General features: G+C 40.6%; 1 protein-coding gene across 2 annotated transcripts in view; it reads left to right on the top strand.

The window, feature by feature from the left end:
• KIF15 (kinesin family member 15) overlaps window positions 1–21,253 on the top strand; it is a 76,821-nt gene that overhangs the window by 2,230 nt on the left and 53,338 nt on the right. For both annotated transcript variants that reach the window (XM_073003526.2, XM_078377375.1), the window contains exons 3-10: window positions 863–1,046; window positions 6,674–6,750; window positions 12,596–12,633; window positions 14,280–14,377; window positions 16,303–16,482; window positions 18,167–18,376; window positions 18,472–18,597; window positions 19,193–19,315. In XM_073003526.2, coding sequence (XP_072859627.2) covers window positions 863–1,046; window positions 6,674–6,750; window positions 12,596–12,633; window positions 14,280–14,377; window positions 16,303–16,482; window positions 18,167–18,376; window positions 18,472–18,597; window positions 19,193–19,315 — 1,036 coding nt within the window. The remainder of the gene's footprint in view (window positions 1–862; window positions 1,047–6,673; window positions 6,751–12,595; window positions 12,634–14,279; window positions 14,378–16,302; window positions 16,483–18,166; window positions 18,377–18,471; window positions 18,598–19,192; window positions 19,316–21,253) is intronic.

Raw genomic sequence — 21,253 nt, 5'->3', positions numbered from 1 at the left:
TAATCCTACTAGCCATTCCATCTCTATAACATTACTAGTGCTGTGGAAGACCTAAAATGAAACACTTGCATAATGTGATCCATATTTGAGGGAAGAAAACCTTGTTGTGTTTAATGGGCTTAGTCATAGATGAGTTGGTGTTATTTTCTCTTTAGTAATCAAAGAGTAGAGCTCCCCTCTTGCATTTTCTCAGGATGGAAGATTCTAAAAGTGCAACAGTATGGCCATTTTTTGCATCAGTTTATCTGTTGTAATTCACTTATGGAGGTACAAATTTAGCCTCACCATTTTGCTTTAAAATTAAGGTTTAAAAAAGGTTTCCCCTTTTGAGAATCATAGGTTTACAACTCAATTCCAATCGGCTGGAAGATAGACAGTGGTGTGGATTACTGTCCAGTAACCAATAACAAAGCTAAACAATTCTGTCACATTATGGTAGAACCTATTACTTGGCTATTGCAGATCCCCAAGATGGGATGTCTGTCAGCATATCATTACAGGATATGTGTTAAAAAGATGTGCCAGAATCACATTGCTCCATTCCACCCACATATCTCCCCACACAAACCTGTAGTATGATTAGTGAAGATTTTTAGAGCTTGTGCATTTGTTAAGCCCTACTAAAATCAAGAGAAACAATTGCCAACAATTGAAAACTGAAGAATGTCCCTGCTACAAGACAATTCTGGCTGATGCCATTTATTGTTTATATGATGTGACAGGTAGAAATATATTTATTGTAGCAAATAAACTTATTTATATATGATTCAACATTAGATTATAGTAGCTTGAGAGAGATCAAATTTTGCATAACGTGCTAACTGTTTTCCTAGTATACTCATGCAGATGTCAATTGCTTTAGTGCTGAAGGCGATGCTATCAAGGTTTATGTGAGGGTCCGTCCTCCTTCAGAAGGAACCCTACATGTTGATGTGGAGAATGGGATGTGTTTATCTATTCTTTCACCAAGCACTATCCGTCTGCATTCAAAGCCTGAACCTAAGATTTTCACCTTTGATCATGTAGCAGATATGAACACAACACAGGTAATTGCTTGGCTTGCCAGTGCGGATGTTACATTAATTATTTTAGGTTTTAAGCTGTAAATAATGAAAGTTAAAAAAAATTAATCAATTCTTATACTTTTAAGAGACAGGACAATGTAATTTCTTTTTTTACCCCACAGCTCTGGTTTGTATTAGGAAATGGTTTACACTGAGCCAGGTGATTTTATGTGCAATTCTTCTACTGTACATTGAAAGGGAATGTGTCCATTCAAAGGTTGGTACAGCACAATTCTATAACACAGATTGCAGCCTCTCTTTCTGAGTCTAATTGCAATATGAGTGACAGAAATTTAACTTTTTTATTGCGTTTTATATACAGAACTTTGATTGGACTTGATCTGCCTATAAAACTACTGTATACATCTAACGTGACATACAGTTATTTTCATAATATAATTTTGAAAATTGAATAAAAGTATTAAAAATATAGGCTATCAGCAAGAAAGCATAAACGGAACATCATGCCTTGTCCCCATTTACATGCACAACTGTGTGTGCAACTTATGTTTTGACTTACAGCAGGAAACAGTCTCCCTCAGTACATAACAGCATAGTGATACATTTTAATAGCGTTTTCCCATAGACCAAACTATCTTAATTCAGATGACTGAATGAGGGAACAGCAATTTCTGTATCATGATCAATGTGAAGGATGTGAAATTAAAGTCTCTCTCCTCCCCTCTCCCCAATGGACTCAGACATCCTGTGTCTCTGCTGCTTTTTCTCCATTGCTGTTTGAATGGGGAAATGGTGGTTCTGGCAAGGTTAAGGCACTGATCAAAATTGCTTAGTGTCTTTTCCCTTCTCCCCATTGATGCTTGATCGCATGGGTTCCAGGAGAAAGTGAGAGGGGCTCCTCCAGGCTGCATCAAGAGCGCGTAAGGGACATGTGAAACCAAATATCTCTGAAATGTGCAGTCAAATTAAAAAGAAGGCAATCCATGGAAGGTCACATTAGCAATACTTTCATTAGGACAACCAAAATGAAAAAAAAATGATTACAGGTTGTCCCCCAGTTCAGTTGACCTTTATATTTTAAGAAAAGGTGATCAGCTGTTGCTTCTCTTTCAGAATGTTATATTTAGGTACACATTGTGACACTTGCCAATATGTAATTCATTCATTCTGAAAAATTATTTTAAAGAGATTTTGGGCATCATGACATCTAGCCTAATTTCTGGAACTTTCTCTTCCTTTCTTCCACCATAAAATCATAGAATAATGAAGTTGGAAGGAGCCTATAAGGCCATCGAGTCCAACTCCCTGCTCAATTCAGGATTAGAAATCAAAGAATACCTGTCAGGTAGTTGTCTAAATTTCTCTTCAAAGCTTCCAGTGTTGGAGCACTCACCTACTGATGAAGAATTCTGGGAAACACAAAAGCATGCATGTTTCTCAAGTATTTTGTCGGCTTTTACCCAGCTGTTAAAAATTGGGGTAATCTAGCCAGTTCCCATCCGTTAATTACCACTAACGTGCTTTAAATATGCAGTTTTTAAAATGTTTAAAGAAAAAAACAACAACTTTGTATCATCTAGGAATCCTTGGTGTAGTGATTTTTGCTATTCCTTCTAAATAAATACTTTGAACCTGCCAGAAAGTTTGCTAAACTGCTGTTATCCAATGCAGATTTCAGAATGTTCAGAATGTTCAGAATCCAAAGCAGAATGTTTCAGAGGAGACAGGCACATGCCTGTCTTACCATAAGATGAAGCATTACAAATCTCCTCCTCTGAAGCCACAACTCAATGCTTATTACCCCTCTTGTTTTAAGATCACAAACAGAATATATGGATGCTGGGAGGAGATAAAAAGTAGAAGTGTCATGTGAAAGTTGATTAATTTTGGCTGTTCTGTGGTGTGTGTGTGTGATTAAGATTTATGACAGCAGTTTCTATTTTGATAATAGTTACATTCATTAAAAACATTTTTATAATTTGTTGTTGTTTAGTTGTTAAGTCATGTTCGACTCTTCGTGACCCCATGGACCAGAGCACTGCCTCCTGGAGTTGGGTCAAATTCATGTTGGTAGCTTTGGTGACACTGTCCAACCATCTCGTCCTCTGTTCTCCCCTTCTCCTCTTGCCTTCACACTTTCCCAATATCAGGGTCTTTTCCAAGGAGTCTTCTCTTCTCATGAGATGGCCAAAGTATTGGAGCCTCAGCTTCAGGATCTGTCCTTCCAGTGAGCACTCAGGGTTGATTTTCTTCAAAATGGATATGTCTGTTCTCTTTGCAATCCAGGGGACTCTCAAGAGTCTCCTCCAGCACCACAATTCAAAAGCGTCAATTCTTTGGCGGTAAGTCTTCTTTATCGTCCAGCTCTCACTTCCATACATCGCTACTGAAAAACCATAGCATTGCCTGTGCGGACGTTTGTCGGCAAGGTGATGTCTCTGCTTTTTAAGTTTGTCATCACTTTCCTCCCAAGAAGCAGGTGTCTTTTTATTTCGTGACTGCTCTCACCATCTGTAGTGATCATGGAGCCCAAGAAAGTAAAATCTGTCACTACCTCCTTATATTCCCCTTCTATTTGCTAGGGGGTAATGGGACCAGTGGCCATAATCTTAGTTTTTTTATATTGAGCTTCAAACCATATTTTGCACTCTCCTCTTTCACCCTCATTACGAGGTTCTTTAATACCTCTTCACTTTCCGCCATCAGAGTGGTATCATCTGCATATCTGAGGTTGTTGATATTTCTTCCGGCAATCTTTTTTCCAGCTTGGGATTCATCCAGTCCTGCCTTTCACATGATGTATTCTGCATATAAGTTAAATAAGCAGGGAGACAATATACAGCCTTGTCATACTCCTTTCCCAATTTTGAACCAATCAGTTCCATATCCAGTTCTAACTGTTGCTTCCTGTCCTACATATAGATTTCTCAGGAGATAAATAAGGTGTTCAGGCACTCCCATTTATTTAAGAACTTGCCATAGTTTGTTGTGGTCCACAAAGTCAAAGACTTTGCGTAGTCAATGAAGCAGAAGTAGATGTTTTTCTGTAACTCTCTCGCTTTCTTCATAATCCAGTGCATGTTCGCCATTTGGTCTCGTGTTCCTCTGCCTCTTCGGAATCCAGCTTGTACCTCTGGGAGTTCTCAGTCCACATACTGCTGAAGCCTACCTTGTAGGATTTTGAGCATAACCTTGCTAGCATGTGAAATGGGTGCAATTGTACGGTAGTTGTAGTATTCTTTGGCTCTGCCCTTCTTTGGGATTGGGATGTAGACTTGATCTTTTCCAATCCTCTGGCCACTGATGAGTTTTCAAAACTTGCTGGCATATGGAGTGTATCACCTTTATGGCATCATCTTTTAAGATTTTCAATAGTTCGACTGGAAATCCATCACCTCCACTGGCCTTGTTGTTACCCATGCTTTCTAAGGCGCACATGGCTTCACTCTCCAGGATGAGAGAGTGAAGCTCAAGGTCAGCAACCACAGTATCTGGGTTGTCCAGGACATCCAGATCTTTCTGGTATAATTCCTTTGTGTATTCTTGCCACCTCTTATTGATGTCTTTTGCTTTTGTTATGTCCCTACCATTTTTGTCCTTTATCCTGTCCATCTTTGCACAAAATGTTCCTTTAATATCTCCAATTTTATCTTTTATTGTACTTTAATTGTATTTTAATTGTTGCAAGCCTGCCAGAGACCTTTGGGTAGAGTAGGCGGCATATAAATTACAGTAAATAAATAAATATATAAAATAAAGAAATAAATTTTCTTGAACAAATCTCTGGTTTTTCCCTTTCTGTTAATTTCCTCTATTTCTTTGTACTGTTCATTTAAGAAGGCCCTCTTGTCTCTCCTTGCTATTCTTTGGAAATCTGCATTCAATTTTCTGTAACTTTCCCTATCTCCCTTGCATTTTGTTTCCCTTCTCTTCTGTGCTATTTGTAAAGCCTTGTCGGACAGCCACTTTGCTTTCTTGCCTTTCCTTTTCTTTGGGATGGTTTTTGTTGCTACCACCTGTACAATGTTATGGGCCTCTATCCTTAGTTCTTCAGGCACTTTGTCCACCAAATCTAGTTCCTTAAATTTGTTCTTCATTTCCACTGTGTATTCATAATTATACCTGACTAGCCCAGTGGTTTTTCCTACTTTCTTCAGTTTAAGTTTGAGTTTTGCTATAAGAAGCTGGTGATCAGAGCCACAATCTGATGATTGGTCTTGTTTTTGCTGACTGTATAGAGCTCCATCTTTGGCTGCAAAGAATATAATCAATCTGATTTCGGTATTGCCTATCTGGTGATGTCCATGTATAGAGTCGCCTCTTGTGTTGTTGGAAAAGAGTGTTTGTGATGACCAGCTTGTTCTCTTGACAGAACTCTATTAGCCTTTGCCCTGCTTTGTTCTGAATGCCAAGGCCAAGCTTTCCTGTTGTTCCTTTTATCTCTTGACTCCCTACTTTTAGCATTCCAATCCTCTATAATTGGAAGAACATCTTTCTTTGGTGTCAGTTCTAGAATGTGTTTTAAGTCTTCATAGAATTGGTCAATTTCAACCTCTTCAGCATCAGTGGTTGGTGCATAAACCTGGATGACTGTGATGTTGAAAGGTCTGCCTTGGATTCATATTGAAATCATTCTATCGTTTTTGAGATTGTATCCCAGTACAGCTTTTCCGACTCTTTTGTTGACTATGCGGGCTACTCCATTTCTTCTATGGGATTCTTGCCCACAATAGTAGATATGATAATCCTCTGAATTGAATTTGCCCATTCCCGTCCATTTTAGTTCACTGATGCCCAGGATGTCAATGTTTATTCTTGTTATCTCCTGTTTGACCACCTCCAGCTTACCAAGATTCATAGATCTTACATTCCAGGTTCCTATGCAGTATTTTTCTTTGCAGTATCGGACTTTCATTTCACTTCCAGGCGCGTCCGCAGCTGAACATCATTTCGGCTTTGGCCCGACCACTTCATTAGCTCTGGAGCTAATTGTACTTGCCCTCCGCTCTTCCTCGGTAGTATGTTGGACACCTTCTGACATATCTGTTAGCCTTTTATTTCTGTTCATGGGGTTTTCTTGGCAAAGATCCTGGAGTGGCTTGCCAGTTCCTGCTCCAGGTGGATCGCGTTTAGTCAGAACTCTCCACTATGACCTGTCCCTCTTGGGTGTCCCTGCATGGCATAGCTCATAACTTCTCTGAATTACTCAACCCCCTTCTCCACGACAAGGCAGCAATCCATGAAGGAGATTTTTATAATAGTTCTAATCTATTCTTTGTAAACTATTACTTGAAAATAAATCTTATTGATTGCATTATTTTGTACATAACAATAGTTCTTGAGTGTCAGTGAAATTGCTTGCACTTAATGAAAAGCATTCCTTAATGTCGCAATATTTATATTATTTAAATAATATAGCCTGATATCTGTGAAGATTCTTAGTCATCCAGGTGTGGTTATCTGGAAGTTGAGTCATGGTAACTGGACTTCTTTCTTGTTAAGTTGAAATGTTTTGCTACTCATCCAAGCAGCTTCTTCAGTCTGAGGTAACAGCCTGACATGTGATAATATGTTTGTCAGTTTTAAGAAGTCAAGCTACTTTTATCAATATAAATTATTAATAACTAATTTCAATCTTTTCTCTCCAGGAATCAGTGTTCGCAAGTGTGGCAAAAAATATAGTTGAATCATGCATGAATGGCTACAATGGAACAATTTTTGCATAGTAAGCTTTCAGTTTTTTTTATTAAATGTAACTTTTAAGATATCTGATTTAAACTATTTTATACATTGATCTATTGCAGGGGGGACGTGGTGGCGGGAGGGACGTGGTGGCACTGCGGGCTAAACCGCAGAAGGCTTTGTGTGCTGCAGGGTCAGAAGACCAGCAGTTGTAAGATCGAATCCACGTGACGGAGTGAGCTCCTGTCGCTTTGTCCCAGCTCCTCGCCAACCTAGCAGTTCAAAAGCATGTAAATGCGAGTAGATAAATAGGTACAATCTCAGTGGGAAGGTAAACAGCGTTCCGAATCTAAGTCGCGCTGGCCACGTGACAACGGAAACTCTTCGGACAAACACTGGCTCTACGGCTTGGAAACGGGGATGAGCACCGCCCCCTAGAGTTGAACATGACTGACTAAAATGTCAAGGGGAACCTTTACCTTAAGATATGTGATTTAAACTATTTTATACATTGATCTATTGCAGGGGTCTCTAACTCAATTTACCTTGGGACGGCTGGAGGCAGAGTCTGGGTGAGGCTGGGCCGCATCAAATTTAAAAAAAACACCTCACAGAATTGCCTTGCCAAAGGAGAAAAGCCCCCATCAGTACCTGTGAAATTAAACAGAATAGGGTGGGGGCCCCCACAGATGCGCGCGCGCACACACAGAGATGTCCGGCAACCTTCCTCTGGGGGACCCCTCTCAAAAAAAAGGCACACTCAGCAGCAGCAGCTACCCCCACCACGACAGAGGAGCAAACTTTGTGAGGCAAGCCCAGGCAGCCTCCAGCACCGAGGCGGCTGAAGCAGGACAAAGAGGAGGAGGAAGCACCGCCGGGCGCTGAGGTGGCCACTGGCTGGGCTGGTGCTGGGGGTGCTGAGAGAGAAAGAGAGCCAGAGAGCCACTTCCCTGGAAGAGGTGGCGGCGGCAGCAGCTGCTGTTGGAGGCGCTGTTGAAGGCGCTCTTCGATGACGGGCTGGGAGCGAGCTCCGCTCTCAGGCATTGCTCGGCAGTGGCTCGGGTGGTCGGAGAAAAGGCCCGGCAGCGCGCCTCGCTCGCCGGCTCTCCTCCAAGATAGCGCCTCTTGCACCCTACATCCGGAACTGCAGCCTGCCAGCCAGTCTGCCTGTCTGCCGGCTGGCAGGCTGCAGTTCCGGATGGAGGGTGCAAGAGGCGCTGTCTTGGGAGAGAACCAGCGAGCGAGGCGAGGCTTTTTTTGACTCTTGACAGCAGAGGACATGTGGGCGTTTCAGGGGGAGCAGGCAAGGCGGGGGCTACAAACTATCATCCGGCGGGCCGCATGTTTGAGACCCCTGATCTATTGGAAAAATACCTACAGAAATCTGCCCAATATGATGTCAGATTATTTGTTCATCTAGCGCACTGTTATTGTTAATGTTGTTACATTGCATTCCTACCCCATTTTTCTGCTATTACATGGTTATCAGGATAGTTTACAATCAGCATAAAGCATAATAAAAACAGCACGTATAAACTGAAACATTAAAATCTGTGAGTAGTAAAGATCATAATAAATTAAATAATATTGTGAGTCAGCTGAGAAAGATGTACCTTCATACCTTTCCTAGAATCATTAAAAGTGGAGGCTGATTGCAGTTCTGACAGAAATGTATACTACAGTGGTTCCCCCCAAAATAAGACAGGATCTTATATTAATTTTTGCTCCAAAAAACGCATTAGGACTTATTTTCAGGGGATATTTTGTTTTACAGTCCTGTCATCTTCTGGTTGCTGCACAATGATGGAGAACGGGGTTTATCTTAATTGGGGCTTATTTTTGGAGTAGGGCTTATATTATGAGCATCCTGAAAAATCATACTAGGGCTTATTTTCAGGTTAGGTCTTATTTTCAGGAAAACGGTACAATCTTAAGTCAACACAGGAAAAAGGCTTTTCCTACATGCCTGTCAAGCAGGCCTTTATACCTGTTGGTATTCCCAAGGAGATTTCTCCTGAAGATCTTAACTCCTAGCCAAGCTCATTGTGATGGTCTCATTACCTGTCCTGTAGATGTTGAGACACAAAACTGTTTAAGGCTCTGGTGGTTAAAACCAGCTTCTTGGGACAGGCCCTGTAAGCAACTGCCAAGCAAGTAGATCTTTCAGTGTTGTGGTCATACTGTATGATCTTGAGACCTTGTAGCAGCAGCCTGACTGGCATATTACCAGATGTTGCACTGACTGAAGCTCCCAGACCCTCTTAAAGGGCAGCCCCAACGAAGAGCTTATTGAATTAGTTAAGATACAATGTGACAAAGACATAAATGACTCCCACCAAGTCAGGTTGACCCAGGAAAGGATTGCATTGAGAGATCTCCCCACAGCTACTTGGGAATTCAGGGACAGCAGAGAGTCAAGGAGTACTCCCAGATTATGAAGTTGGTCTGTCAGGGGAAGTGCATCTCCTTCTAGAACAGGTTGAATCTCAGATGCCAAGCCTGATTTTCTAGCAATCATCAGCACCTCTTTTCAGGATTTAATTTCAGCTTTTTTTCACCCTCATCTAGCCCATTACTGAAATCAGGCAGCACCAAGGACGTCAATGTTAGTTGACTAGGAGCAATAGCTCTAGGTGTCATCAGCATACTGGTGGCACTTCACTCCAGTTTTGAACAAGCTCTTCCTGTGGCTTTATGTAAACATTATGTAATTAGGATTAGGGTAGAGCCCTGTGGGACACAACATTCCAAAAGCCATGGTGTCAGAGAGTCTTCCCCTGCACCACATTTTGAGCACATCCTGAAAGACAGAATTGGAACCACTGCAATATAGCACCCCAATACCCAACGCAGCCAGATGGCCCAACAGGACACCATGGTCATTGGTATCAAAAGCCACAGAGATCCAGGAACACCAGTAAGTTCATGTTGCCCATATCTACTCCCAAGCATGTCATATACCAAGGTGATCAAGGCAGTCTCAGTCCCTTATCTTGGTTGAAAATCCAGCTGAAATAGATTTGGATAATGAATGTCATCCAGAAATGTTCAGAGCTGCAATGCCATAACCTTCTCAACTACCTCAGCCAGAAACGCTAAATTTAACTGGCTGATAATTAACCCTTAATTTGTGTTAAGGATATCTGGGTAAAAGACAGATATCCTTAACACAGATTTTACATCAGCTTCTATTAGCCTCTTCCCTGTTGTTACCTCTTAACCAACCACAGTCAACGGTATCAATTCCACCTTGGCGGATTTGAGTAGCTACAAGGGGCAGGGTTTGGATTAAGTAGGTGGTAGATCTCACCATTCCAAACGTTTTGTTGCATCCTCCAGATCTGTGAACCAAAAAGAATCCCAGCCAGCAGGACTCATAGTATTTTTTAAAGTTATGTCACTTGATCGACTCCAAAATTGGAGTCCCAAGTTGAAATGAATCCAGTGGAACTTGTCTGCAAAACACATAGCAAACTGCTCACTGTGAACAACTGATTGCTCTGACCCTCCTTATTCAGTATCTCAGTGAAGAAGTCACTTCACTGGTTTAAAAAACATTACAAGGTTTCTATATGTGGATGTGATAGTAACAAAGATATAGGCCTTCTTAATGCTCCTTGCCACTGTAGTCTACCTTTTCAGGTGGATTACTATCTGTTTGCAGTCTGATTCATCTTGAGTTTTTCTCCAGTAATGGTCTAGCCATTGCTCTTCTGTTTCATTGCCCTCAATTCCCTGTTAAACCAAGGAGCAGATCCAGCTTTACAAATGGAAAGGGGCCACTTCGGATCATTTGTGTTACCATTCTAGCTATTTCTATATTCCACAGATCAGCTAGGGCTTAGTTCAACAATGCCAATGGCAACTGGAGGAAGACATTTTCCAAGTACATCCAGGAAACCGTTTGAATCGATCAAGCACTTGGGGCCTCTGTCATTCCTGTGGACATTCATACCACCTGTCAGTCTAACACTTACCAGCTGGGGATCTGTCCACAGTAACAGAGTTGTATGTAACCAGCTCCTCCACCCTCAGAGCACCAGTTCCACTAGAAGATAACACCAAATCTAAAATATGCTTTGCCTTGTGAGTAGAGCCAGCTATGAACTGAGACATGTCTATGACTGTCAGACAAGAAATTCTGAATCACTCCCGACTCTGTGATCCCAGCATTAATTTGGTGTGTGTGCGTGTATGTGTGTAACAACCCTCCAACATAAGGCTGGAATTACCAAGCACCCTACTGGAGATTGCTCTGGGAAGTTGCAGAGGGGATACTTTTCAGCAGTAGGAATCCTAATCCCAAACAGAATCCTAATACTGTTCTAGCCACAACAGCATATATTCAAAATTATCAGATCACTAGATGGAGCATCTGGTTAGCAAGATTAGCTTTTATAGATGGCCGACACACTGTGTTGCCCTCTAATCCTAGCCTGCTATTACCACAAAATAGCCTGATAAAGTTGCATGAGACAAGCTCCTCCCTTTTCTCTCCACTAGGTCTCCATGATACAAACCAAACTGACACCCTCAAACAGAATTAAAGCCTATATGATTGCTGCTGACCTGGCAATAAAAAGGAAGATTTTTATTCTGGAAGTTTGCCTTCATTGTCACTATGCCTTCTTTGGTTAAATTGCAATATGAAAGAAAGAAACGGTGGCTAGTAGCCTGTTCTCCTTTCCCTTTAACAGCCAGATTGGATTCTTCCACCATGTCTCCCCGTGTAATTACTTAAATAGTGGCTCCTGCACTTCCCCATGTTTCTACTTTCCCAGAAACATCTTTGTGCCCCATTAGAGCAGAAGTGAATTCGTTCTTCAGTTGGCACAATAAAATAAACCTCATAAATCTAGTAAAAGGAAAAATATCCAAAATAAGCTGCCCTAAAACTTTGGTGTTACCCTTTCAACAATAATCCCACCACCCCAAGGCAGCAGTTCTCTTAAGTCCCCAACTAATCACTGGGCCTTGGGCTGAGTTGGATATGGGCCCTCTGTGGCAGCTGAACTATTTATGATCTGGAGAACTACCTAAAGTTGACTGTTGAGAAGACCACCATCTGTCAGCTTCTTCTGACTCATGTTTCCAAATATTATCTACAGTGGGGTCTTGACTTGAGAACGTAATCCGTATTGGAAGGCGGTTCTCAAGTCAAAAAGTTCTCAGGTCAAATCTGCATTTCCCATAGGAATGCATTGAAAACCATTTGATCCGTATCTGCTCTTTTCCGTCCATAGAAACTAATGAGAAGCTGCTATTCCGCCTTCGACCACTAGAGGGGGAAATTTTGTTTCTTTTTTTCTTAGGTCAAGAAAGGTTCAGGGAGGGCAGGGAAAATACAGTCCAGGCAGTACAGTATCAGGCAGTCCGAAGACTGTCTCCCAATTCACTCTCTAAACGCTGGGAGGAGTGAGAAAGCAAACAGGCACCCTTTTCACTGGCCAACAGTTAACTGAAAGTTCACATTTTGCACTTTCCCTGCCTCCCACGTGGGTTTTTTTCAGTTCTTAACTCAAATCTAAGTATGTAAGTCAAGTCAATATTTTCCTTTGAGAGTGGTTCTTAAGTCAAAATGTTCTTAACTCAAGCCGTTCTTAAGTCAAGACCCCACTGTACTCTGTCTGGATAAGGCTTTGGGGGATCTCAGAGTCTTCCATATCTTGTCCTCTAATAGGAGATGCCATAAATGACATAAATTGAACTTGGGATCTTTGGCATTGAATTGGTATTCTGTCTGTCTATAATATTTTTGCCCTGCCTTTTTTCTTGAAAAGGAAAGGGTATGCTGTAGCCTCTTGACGATGTACTGAATCATTTCTGGTAAAAAAGAAATAGTAATTATTTTTTATTGTTGAAATAACTGTATGTGTGTTTTTTTTAAGCGGGCAGACTGGTTCCGGGAAGACATTTACTATGATGGGTAAGTAGACACAATTTTAAATATCAAAGGGAGAGTCCCTGCCCCTTTGCACTGTTTAATGTATGTATGCTAGCTAACCTGTGTACAGTGGTGCCTCGACTTATGAACGCCCCTACCTACGAACATTTTGAGTTACAAAAAGCTCCGCTCGCAAAATCTTGCTTCGACTTGTGAGCGGAGCTTCAACCTAAGAACAGAAAAAGTCAGGGGGAAAAGGCGGGAAATTCAAACCATTGGTGGCGAAGAAGCTGCTTCTTTGTAGCTCTTTCGCCCCAACGGTTAGAGCAGGGAGTCAGGGAACTTTTTACTCCTGCAGCGCAGGAGGAGGAAGGAGAGACGGGGGAGGCTCCGGATTGCCCCCGGTGCAGGAAGCCAGTGTGCTCCCTGCCCATCCCTGGCGCGGGTCCACACATGAGTAAGGCCTGCCCAAGGTGCGGGTCTACTCATGATAAGGGCCGCCACGGCCATAGCCAGCCCTGCCTCAGCTGCCCTATGCCACCAGCCAGGGCGTATTGCCGCCCACCATCCGCTGGGGAGTGAGTCCCATCAGAGGAGGCTTCAGTCTGCCTGGTAAGGTGCTGCTTTTTGCTTTTTAGAAACTTCTGGGTGGGTTTCGGCTGAGGGGGGTTATGTTTCTGTGCTGTGTTGTTTACTTTCGGTGATTTTTGGGGGGGCAGTCTCAGCACGGGAATTGCTCGATGGTTTGGTTTGGTTTGGTTTGTGTGTTTTTTTTCTTCTTTCTTTCTTTTTCCAGCCTTCAGGGCTTGCTCTGTTTATTTTTGGTTGTTTTTTTTTTAAACCCCAGCACCTTCTGATGGGGCTTTCTGTGTGCTTTTTATTTTATTTTATTTGTATTTTTTTTAAAATGCTGGAACAGATTAATCCCATTCCCATGCATTTCATTGGGAAATGGTGCTTCGACTTATGAGCATTCCGACCTATGAACACCATTCCGGAACGGATTAAGTTCATCAATAGAGGCACCACTGTAGTTATCCCCAGTTCTTGTGCCTAGTCCTCTGATTTCATTATCTTCAGCATGGTATCCTTGCCATTTAGACCTAGACTATTCTTGCCATCTAGACCTAGAACTGCAGGGTTCCTGATCCTAATTTCCCCCCTGGAAAAGATAGCCATATACTGTCTGTTTTAACAAAGGGTAAAAGAAAGGACTGGGCCAACCAAGACCTCTGCTATATGGGTCAGGATGAAAAAGCCTTGAAACTGTGTTGCAAAAGAAGTGTGGGTGAAGCATGAATGTTTAATTCTGCTTTCTGTGATCTTTCACCATTGAGTAGGCTGGCTGAGCGTGATGGAAACTGCAGCCCAGCAACATCTGGATGGCTATAGATTGTCTGGACCAGTGCTTCCCACCCTTGGGTAATGCAGAAGTTCTTGGACTGCAGTTCTTAGAAACCTTCATCACTAGCTATGCTGACCAGGATTTCTGGGAGTTACAGTCCAAGAACACCAGGATTACCCAAGTTTGGTCTAGAAGAAAGTTATTATACCTATTGCAGGGGACCTTTCATCTGTTGACAATGATCTTTACCTATTAAAGTAGGCATCCCTCTTCATTCAGAAACTATATAGTGCTACTAAGGCAACATCCTCCCCTACTTAATCTAGAAACCTTTTTTTTAAAGGACCTCCTGACTTGGATAACTTTGCTCATGATCTGAGAGGTGTGATACCACGAAGTTTTGAATATCTTTTTTTCCTAATTGAACGTGAAAAAGAAAAGGTAAAACCTTTTTATAATGAAAGCCATTGAGGGAGGTTCTTGATTATGAATTCAACTAGGGAGGTTCAGTAGGACTATAAAATATGTGTTGCTAGCTCTTAAATGCCCTTCTTTATTTAGGAAAGTCTCACCTGCTTGTTTGGAATTATTTATATTGTAATTTGTTGTATTATGAAGGCAAGAACCTGTGTAAATTACAATTTGTCCATGCTGATTAAAGTTTGGCTAAAATGTCTTCATCTGAAGCCTATTCTCTTGCCTCTTTGTTGCAGCCTTGTGCCATCTAAAGCTAGGATTGGTAGCATAAATTTCTCATTGCTTCAGTTTCCAACAGTATGTAGCATAATGCTGACTGATCTCTCTGGGTTTCTTCCAAACTAAAATTGCAACTAAATTTTTATCGTAACAATGCATTGCAAGTAAATTTTACTTAGATTTCAGCAGGGATCCAAAACCCTTCAGGCCATTAGGAATTTTGTGAGCACGGTCCCAAAATGGCTGCCTTGGTGAGTGTGCCTAGTCAGAAAACAAACATCCATTACTATACCAAAAGCAAACTGGTAAAATGAAAAAGACCAATTCCTGCCAGTTTCCCCTGGAATACACACAACCTCCCTCCCCACAACTTACCAGGCAGTAGTAAGAAGAATTTCTTTTTTTTTCCTGTTTAGAATGGCTAGGAGCTTTGTGAATCAAATGCTGTCTTCCTGCTGCCTGTCATCCATAATCCTGAAGAATACCTCTGGGTTCTCATAGAGTCAGAGGTATTAATAGCGAACAAAGATGTTGGCTTCCACATTGTTTTAAAAAGTAAAGATCAAAACCCTTATCATGGGTAAAGTGAGATTTTTGATAATTAAAGACTTCTTCCTTCTGTCCCATCACTCCTGTAACTTCCATCCAATGGAATAGATTATTCACAAGTTGGACACATTGCAAGATGGAAGAAGTAATTCTTTAATTGCCAGAAATACCCTCCCACCACTGATATCATTGCCCTTCCACAGGTATAACTTGTTGCAAGAGTAATTTTGCAAATAATGTCTAGGGACTGTTTGTTGCCTTTGGTGGGTATGGCAGCAGATGTTTGATGCTGCATTGGCACCTGTAAGCACTGTGTTTCCATTCTTCCACTAAGGTTTGTTAATTCTTTAAATGGTTGTGAGGACATGGGGCTGTGATCCTAGAGAATACAGCACTGTTGCAGATTTTAAAGTTAGTCCGTGCTTTAAAAAAACAGAACAAGTTGTGCTGGTTACATGGCTGCCATGGGTAGCCTGTGAAAAAGACTGAGTAATATTGTGTTTCAGAGCAGTGACTGGATGAAAGGATTTAAATATATACCGTATTTTCCATGTATAAGATGCCCCCATGTATAAGATGCCCCCCCACTTTTCTAACCCAAAATTAAGAAATCTAAGTGGGGCTTAGCAAGCGTAGAGGGAAAGGCATCAAAGCCCTGCAGGATCACTTTGATCCCTGCTTTCCCCTCCACTTGTTTTTTCTCTCCTCAGCTTACTTCCGTGTATAAGATGACCCTCAATTTTTAGTCTAAAGATTTTAAACAAAAGTATAGACTTATACATGGAAAAATATGGTAAAACAGTCAAGAAGTTCAAACTTTCATATAAGATTTATTTATTTATTATATTTATATCCTGCCCATCTAGTCATTGGACTACTCTGGGCGGGGTACATCAGACAAAATAAATAATTAAAATAACATCAGTATCCAAGAATAAATAATCATTCAAAATGGAAAAAGACAAAGAAGATAGATCAAATAGTGCCTGGAGGGAAGGCCTGCCTGAATAGCCTGGTTTTTAATTGGCTTTTAAAAAGATGTAATGGCTTTGTTATGTTTTCTGGTTTCTAAATGTTGAAACAGCATTTTTCACTTTAACAAGACTTAATGTTTCTTATAGGCTGGTGCTGAAAAGAGTTTTCTCTGTAAATGTTCATTCATTGAAATCTATAATGAACAGATATTTGATTTGCTGGATTCTGCTTCAACTGTACTCTTTCTCAGAGAACATATCACAAAAGGGGTGTTTGTTGTTGGAGCAGTGGAGCAAGTGTTGACCTCAGCTGCTGAAGCGTATCAGGTATGCTCTATTCTGATAGGCAGAGGTAGACATTCTCATGTGTTATAATTAGCTGTGCTTATTAGGTAGCAATGGTGTCTAGTTAAGCCCAGTCAGGAGCTTAACTACAGTGGGGTCTTGACTTAAGAACGGCTTGAGTTAAGAACATTTTGACTTAAGAACCGCTCTCAGGAAAATATTGACTTGACTTAAGTACTTAGATTTGAGTTACAAACTGAAAAAAACCCACGTGGGAGGCAGGGAAAGTGCAAAATGTGAACTTTCAGTTAACTGTTGGCCAGTGAAAAGGGTGCCTGTCTGCTTCCTCACTCCTCCCAGCATTTAGAGAGTGGATTGGGAGACAGTCTTCAGACTGCCTGGTACTGTACTGCCTGGACTGTATTTTCCCTGCCTTCCCTGAACCTTTCTTGACCTAAGAAAAAAAGAAACAAAATTTCCCCCTCTAGTGGTCGAAGGCGGAATAGCAGCTTCCCATTAGTTTCTATGGACGGAAAAGAGCAGATACGGATCAAATGGTTTTCAATGCATTCCTATGGGAAATGCAGATTTGACCTGAGAACTTTTTGACTTGAGAACCGCCTTCCAATACGGATTAAGTTCTCAAGTCAAGACCCCACTGTACAGGAAAGAACTTTGATGATTTATGCTTATGGACCTATTTTGTACCTTTTATTTTATTGCCTTTCCGTCTATAGCTCTCCCTATATGCATTCTGACTCAAGCACCAGTTTCCTTAAATTTCATGAAGTTCTATCTTTGTTCTTGATGTTTTCAGTGATCAAGATTACAAACACCCTGTTTCCCCAAAAATAAGAAAGGGTCTTATAATAATTTTTGCTCCAAAAAATGCATTAGGGCTTATTTTCAGGGGATGCTTTATTTTTCTTTTTTATGTACAATCTACGTTTATTCAAATACAGTCACATCTTCTTCTGGTTGCTGCACAATGGTGGAGGGCGGGCTTTCACTTAACTAGGGCTTATTTTGGGGGTAGGGCTTATATTACAAGCATCCTGAAAAATCATACTAGGGCTTATTTTCAGGGAAACAGGGTACCATGTGTGTATTCTCTCTATGCACACATATGGTTTAGTCTCCCACTAGTAAATATAGCAGTATCCTTGGTTTCTCTTATCTACGATCTCAAAATATTAAAAATATTAGAAGAAAAAATTCAGAAAAAGAACTATTTTCGTGTGTATTACCAAAACCAGCTGCTAGAGGGAGACCATGCTGTGAATAATTCTTAGCAAAGAATGTATAGCACGGTAACGCATGTGAAAATAATTGTTTCTTGGTTGTTGTTTTTCTTATACCATTCTATCTAGCTATCCAGCATTTGCTATTATCCACAGTTTTCAGCATCTGCCGGGGGGATTGGAATCAATTCCCAGCAGATATGGGGGTCCTACTATATGAAGGTGCTTAAACTAAAATCCACTTAAAATGTCAAGAGACATAAAGATTACCTCTGGGAGGGAAATCAGTAGTCCTGTTCATATACAAGCATTTACCATGCACTTGCTGGAATTTTTAGTCATGGATAGAACTAAAGCTTTAAAGATCATCGGTTGGCATATTTGAAATAACTGTGATGTTTACTGTGCAGTACTGCACTGGGTTGTAGCTAGTGGTTAGGTTTGTTCCAGCATATATTGCATGCCAGTGTCCTCTTTCTGGTCAGGTATTAACAATGGGCTGGAGAAATCGTCGCGTAGCATCTACCTCAATGAATAGAGAGTCCTCCAGATCGCATGCTGTCTTTACTATCACAGTAGAATCAATGGAAAAGAACAATGAAGTTATGAACATTCGATCCTCTCAACTCAATTTAGTGGATTTGGCTGGATCTGAGAGACAAAAAGATACTCATACAGAAGGAGTTAGGTTAAAGGTGAGCAGAACCTCACCCCTACCCCAGCAATTTTTGTTCTGTGAAAAACAGAGGTAGTCTCTGTTCATTTATTTGCATTTTATTACATTTTACAGGAAGCAGGGAACATAAACCGGTCGTTAAGTTGCTTATGTCAAGTTATCACTGCACTTGTTGATCTGGGCAATGGAAAGCAGAGGCACGTTTGCTATAGAGACTCCAAACTTACATTTCTGCTAAGGGTAATGTGTATCATTGACTTCTCAGACAAATTTTCTAAATAGTATAAACTACTGACTTTTATATTATTATGATCTCTTATTGGAGGCAGCTGCTTCTGAGAAGAAAAAGTAATTTGAGACAATTTAACTGATTGTACATGTATCAAAAGCTGTGGAACAGTACAAGATTCTCTATTTCCAGTGTTCACATTTGAAATGCAATGTCACCTCCAAGAAACCAGCACTTTGGTGAATATTATGGTCTGGAGAGGATGCATGCTATTGCACAGAAAACTTCCTGATGCTTTTCTGAAGAATTTGTAAATTCAGCAAAATATGTATAGTAGCCCCCTCCTTATCCACAGGATCAGTATCTACTAGTTCACCTGTCCATGATCTGAAAGTATTAATAATATTAAAAGACTGTACCCTGATACCTCATCAGTTGGACACAACTGGCTTAGACAAGTTACTCAGATCTGTCACAAACACCAAGTAGCATTCTGGCCATTGAGTTTTATTGACATCCTAAAAGCAAAGGTTATGGAATAGGACATGCAGTTATATAGTTATGTTTGTTAACTCTCACTAAGTAATGTTTATGTCTTTTAACTAGGATTCACTTGGTGGGAATGCTAAAACATGCGTCATAGCAAATGTTCATCCTGGATCCAGATGTTTTGGTGAAACCTTGTCCACTCTTAATTTTGCTCAGAGGGCAAAACTGATTAAAAATAAGGTATGTAATTGGACTTTGTCAGTTAATTCACCTTTTTCCTTCTGTTCACAAATATTCGTTCTGGTCCACAATTTGTTTTGGATTATTAATGATTTTTTTGCCTAAATATGCTAGCAAATTTATTTTAAAAATGAAATGTATGCTGTCTACACGCCTTTCAGCAGCCTCCTTATACCTCACAAAGGGGCCATTACGTCACACTCAATCACTCTTCGTTTCTGCTGCCACCAACCATTCCCTCAAATGAAGCTTCAGGCCAAAGTATGATTTAAAAATAAAACTAAGGTTTATTGAGTACAAACAAAAGGAATGGTAAATCACTTGTATATAAATAATACACTGGTGCCTCACACAACGATGTTAATTGGTTCCAAAAAAATCAACGTTGTGTGAAACATCGTTCTGTGAAACACCATTTCCCATAGGAATGAATTGAAAACTGGTTAATCCATTCCAATTGGAACAGATTGCCATCGTTCAGTGAAAATCCCCATAGGAAACATCGTTGAGTGAAACAGTGTTTCCTATATTGGAATGTATTGAAGCCGACTCAATACATTTCAATGCCTTTGCGAAGTCCTTTTTCGCTCCTGTAAAAGTGTCTTACAATGTTTGGAAGCTGTTTTAGATGATTGCAATGGTTAGTCCACCTCCTGAAACCTATGCAAACTTAATTTGATGTTGTTCAGAGTCGTCCTTAATTTTTAGTGATTTTTTGAATTTTCTCTCATTGGAATGTATTGAACTTTCCGTCCAATGCATTCCAATGAGAGAAAATTCAAAAAATCACCAAAAATTAAGGACGACTCAGAACAACACCAAATTAAGTTTGCATAGGGTTCAGGAGGTGGGCTAACGATTGCAAGCATTTAAAACCTGTTCCAAACATTGTAAGACCCTGAAAAATGAGCGAAAACGGAAGAGCTTCAAAAGCACTGAAGCCGGCTTCAGTGCTTTTGAAGTCTTTTCCGATGTCCCTTTTCGCTCATTTTTAAGTGTCTTACAATGTTTGGAACAGGTTTTAAATGCTTGCAATTGTTAGCCCACCTCCTGAACCCTATGCAAACTTAATTTGGTGTTGTTCTGAGTTGTCCTTAATTTTTGGTGATTTTTTGTTTTCCCTATTTAAATGAATTGAACTGTCCATTCAATTGATTTAAATGGGGAAAATAAAAAAATCATCAAAAATTAATGAAGACTCAGAACAAAACCAAATTAAGTTTGCACATGTTTCACAAGGTGCACTATGGAATCCAAGCATTTAAAACAGGTTTCAAACATTTTAAGACACTTTTAAATGAGCAAAAAGGGACATCGTTAAGTGAAATTCCCCCATAGAGAACATCGTTAAACGATGGGGGAAATTCCTCAAAAAAACCCATCGCTGTGTGAATTCATCGTTGTATGAAGCAATCGTTGTGCGAGGCACCACTGTACTTTAATCTCTATAATAACTATCCCACACACACTCTCACAGACTCTCACAAAATAGCACAGTTCTTATCTCTCAGTATCTCCAAGCCCTAACCGTCCCTATCTCCAAACCCTATCTAACCCTATCTGAATCTCTCACACCATTCACTCCCCTTATATACAACAGCTCCACCCCTTATGTCCCACCCTCCGTCACGCTATTGGTAGATGACTCACAGCTTCAGCAGTGACGGGCAGGTGATGTCATAGCTGTATGTGACAATACCTCCCCCCTTTAAAAGTTGTTTTGCGGGGGAAAGCTAAGGTGCTTTTCACCCAAAACAACTGGAAACAACATCAAAACATTACATTTCCCCCACATATCAACACTTACCATTAACATGTTAGGCACACTCTTACATAACTATATCCTTCAAAATATACTTACACTTAATAAATCAATTGCATATATATATACAGAACAATATTCCAATAACCACATATTTTCATAACTTATTAAACACA

This window comes from Pogona vitticeps, chromosome 6 (assembly GCF_051106095.1).
Source record: "Pogona vitticeps strain Pit_001003342236 chromosome 6, PviZW2.1, whole genome shotgun sequence".
Taxonomy (NCBI): Eukaryota; Metazoa; Chordata; class Lepidosauria; order Squamata; family Agamidae; genus Pogona; species Pogona vitticeps.
This window is presented reverse-complemented; position numbering and strand designations above follow the sequence as displayed.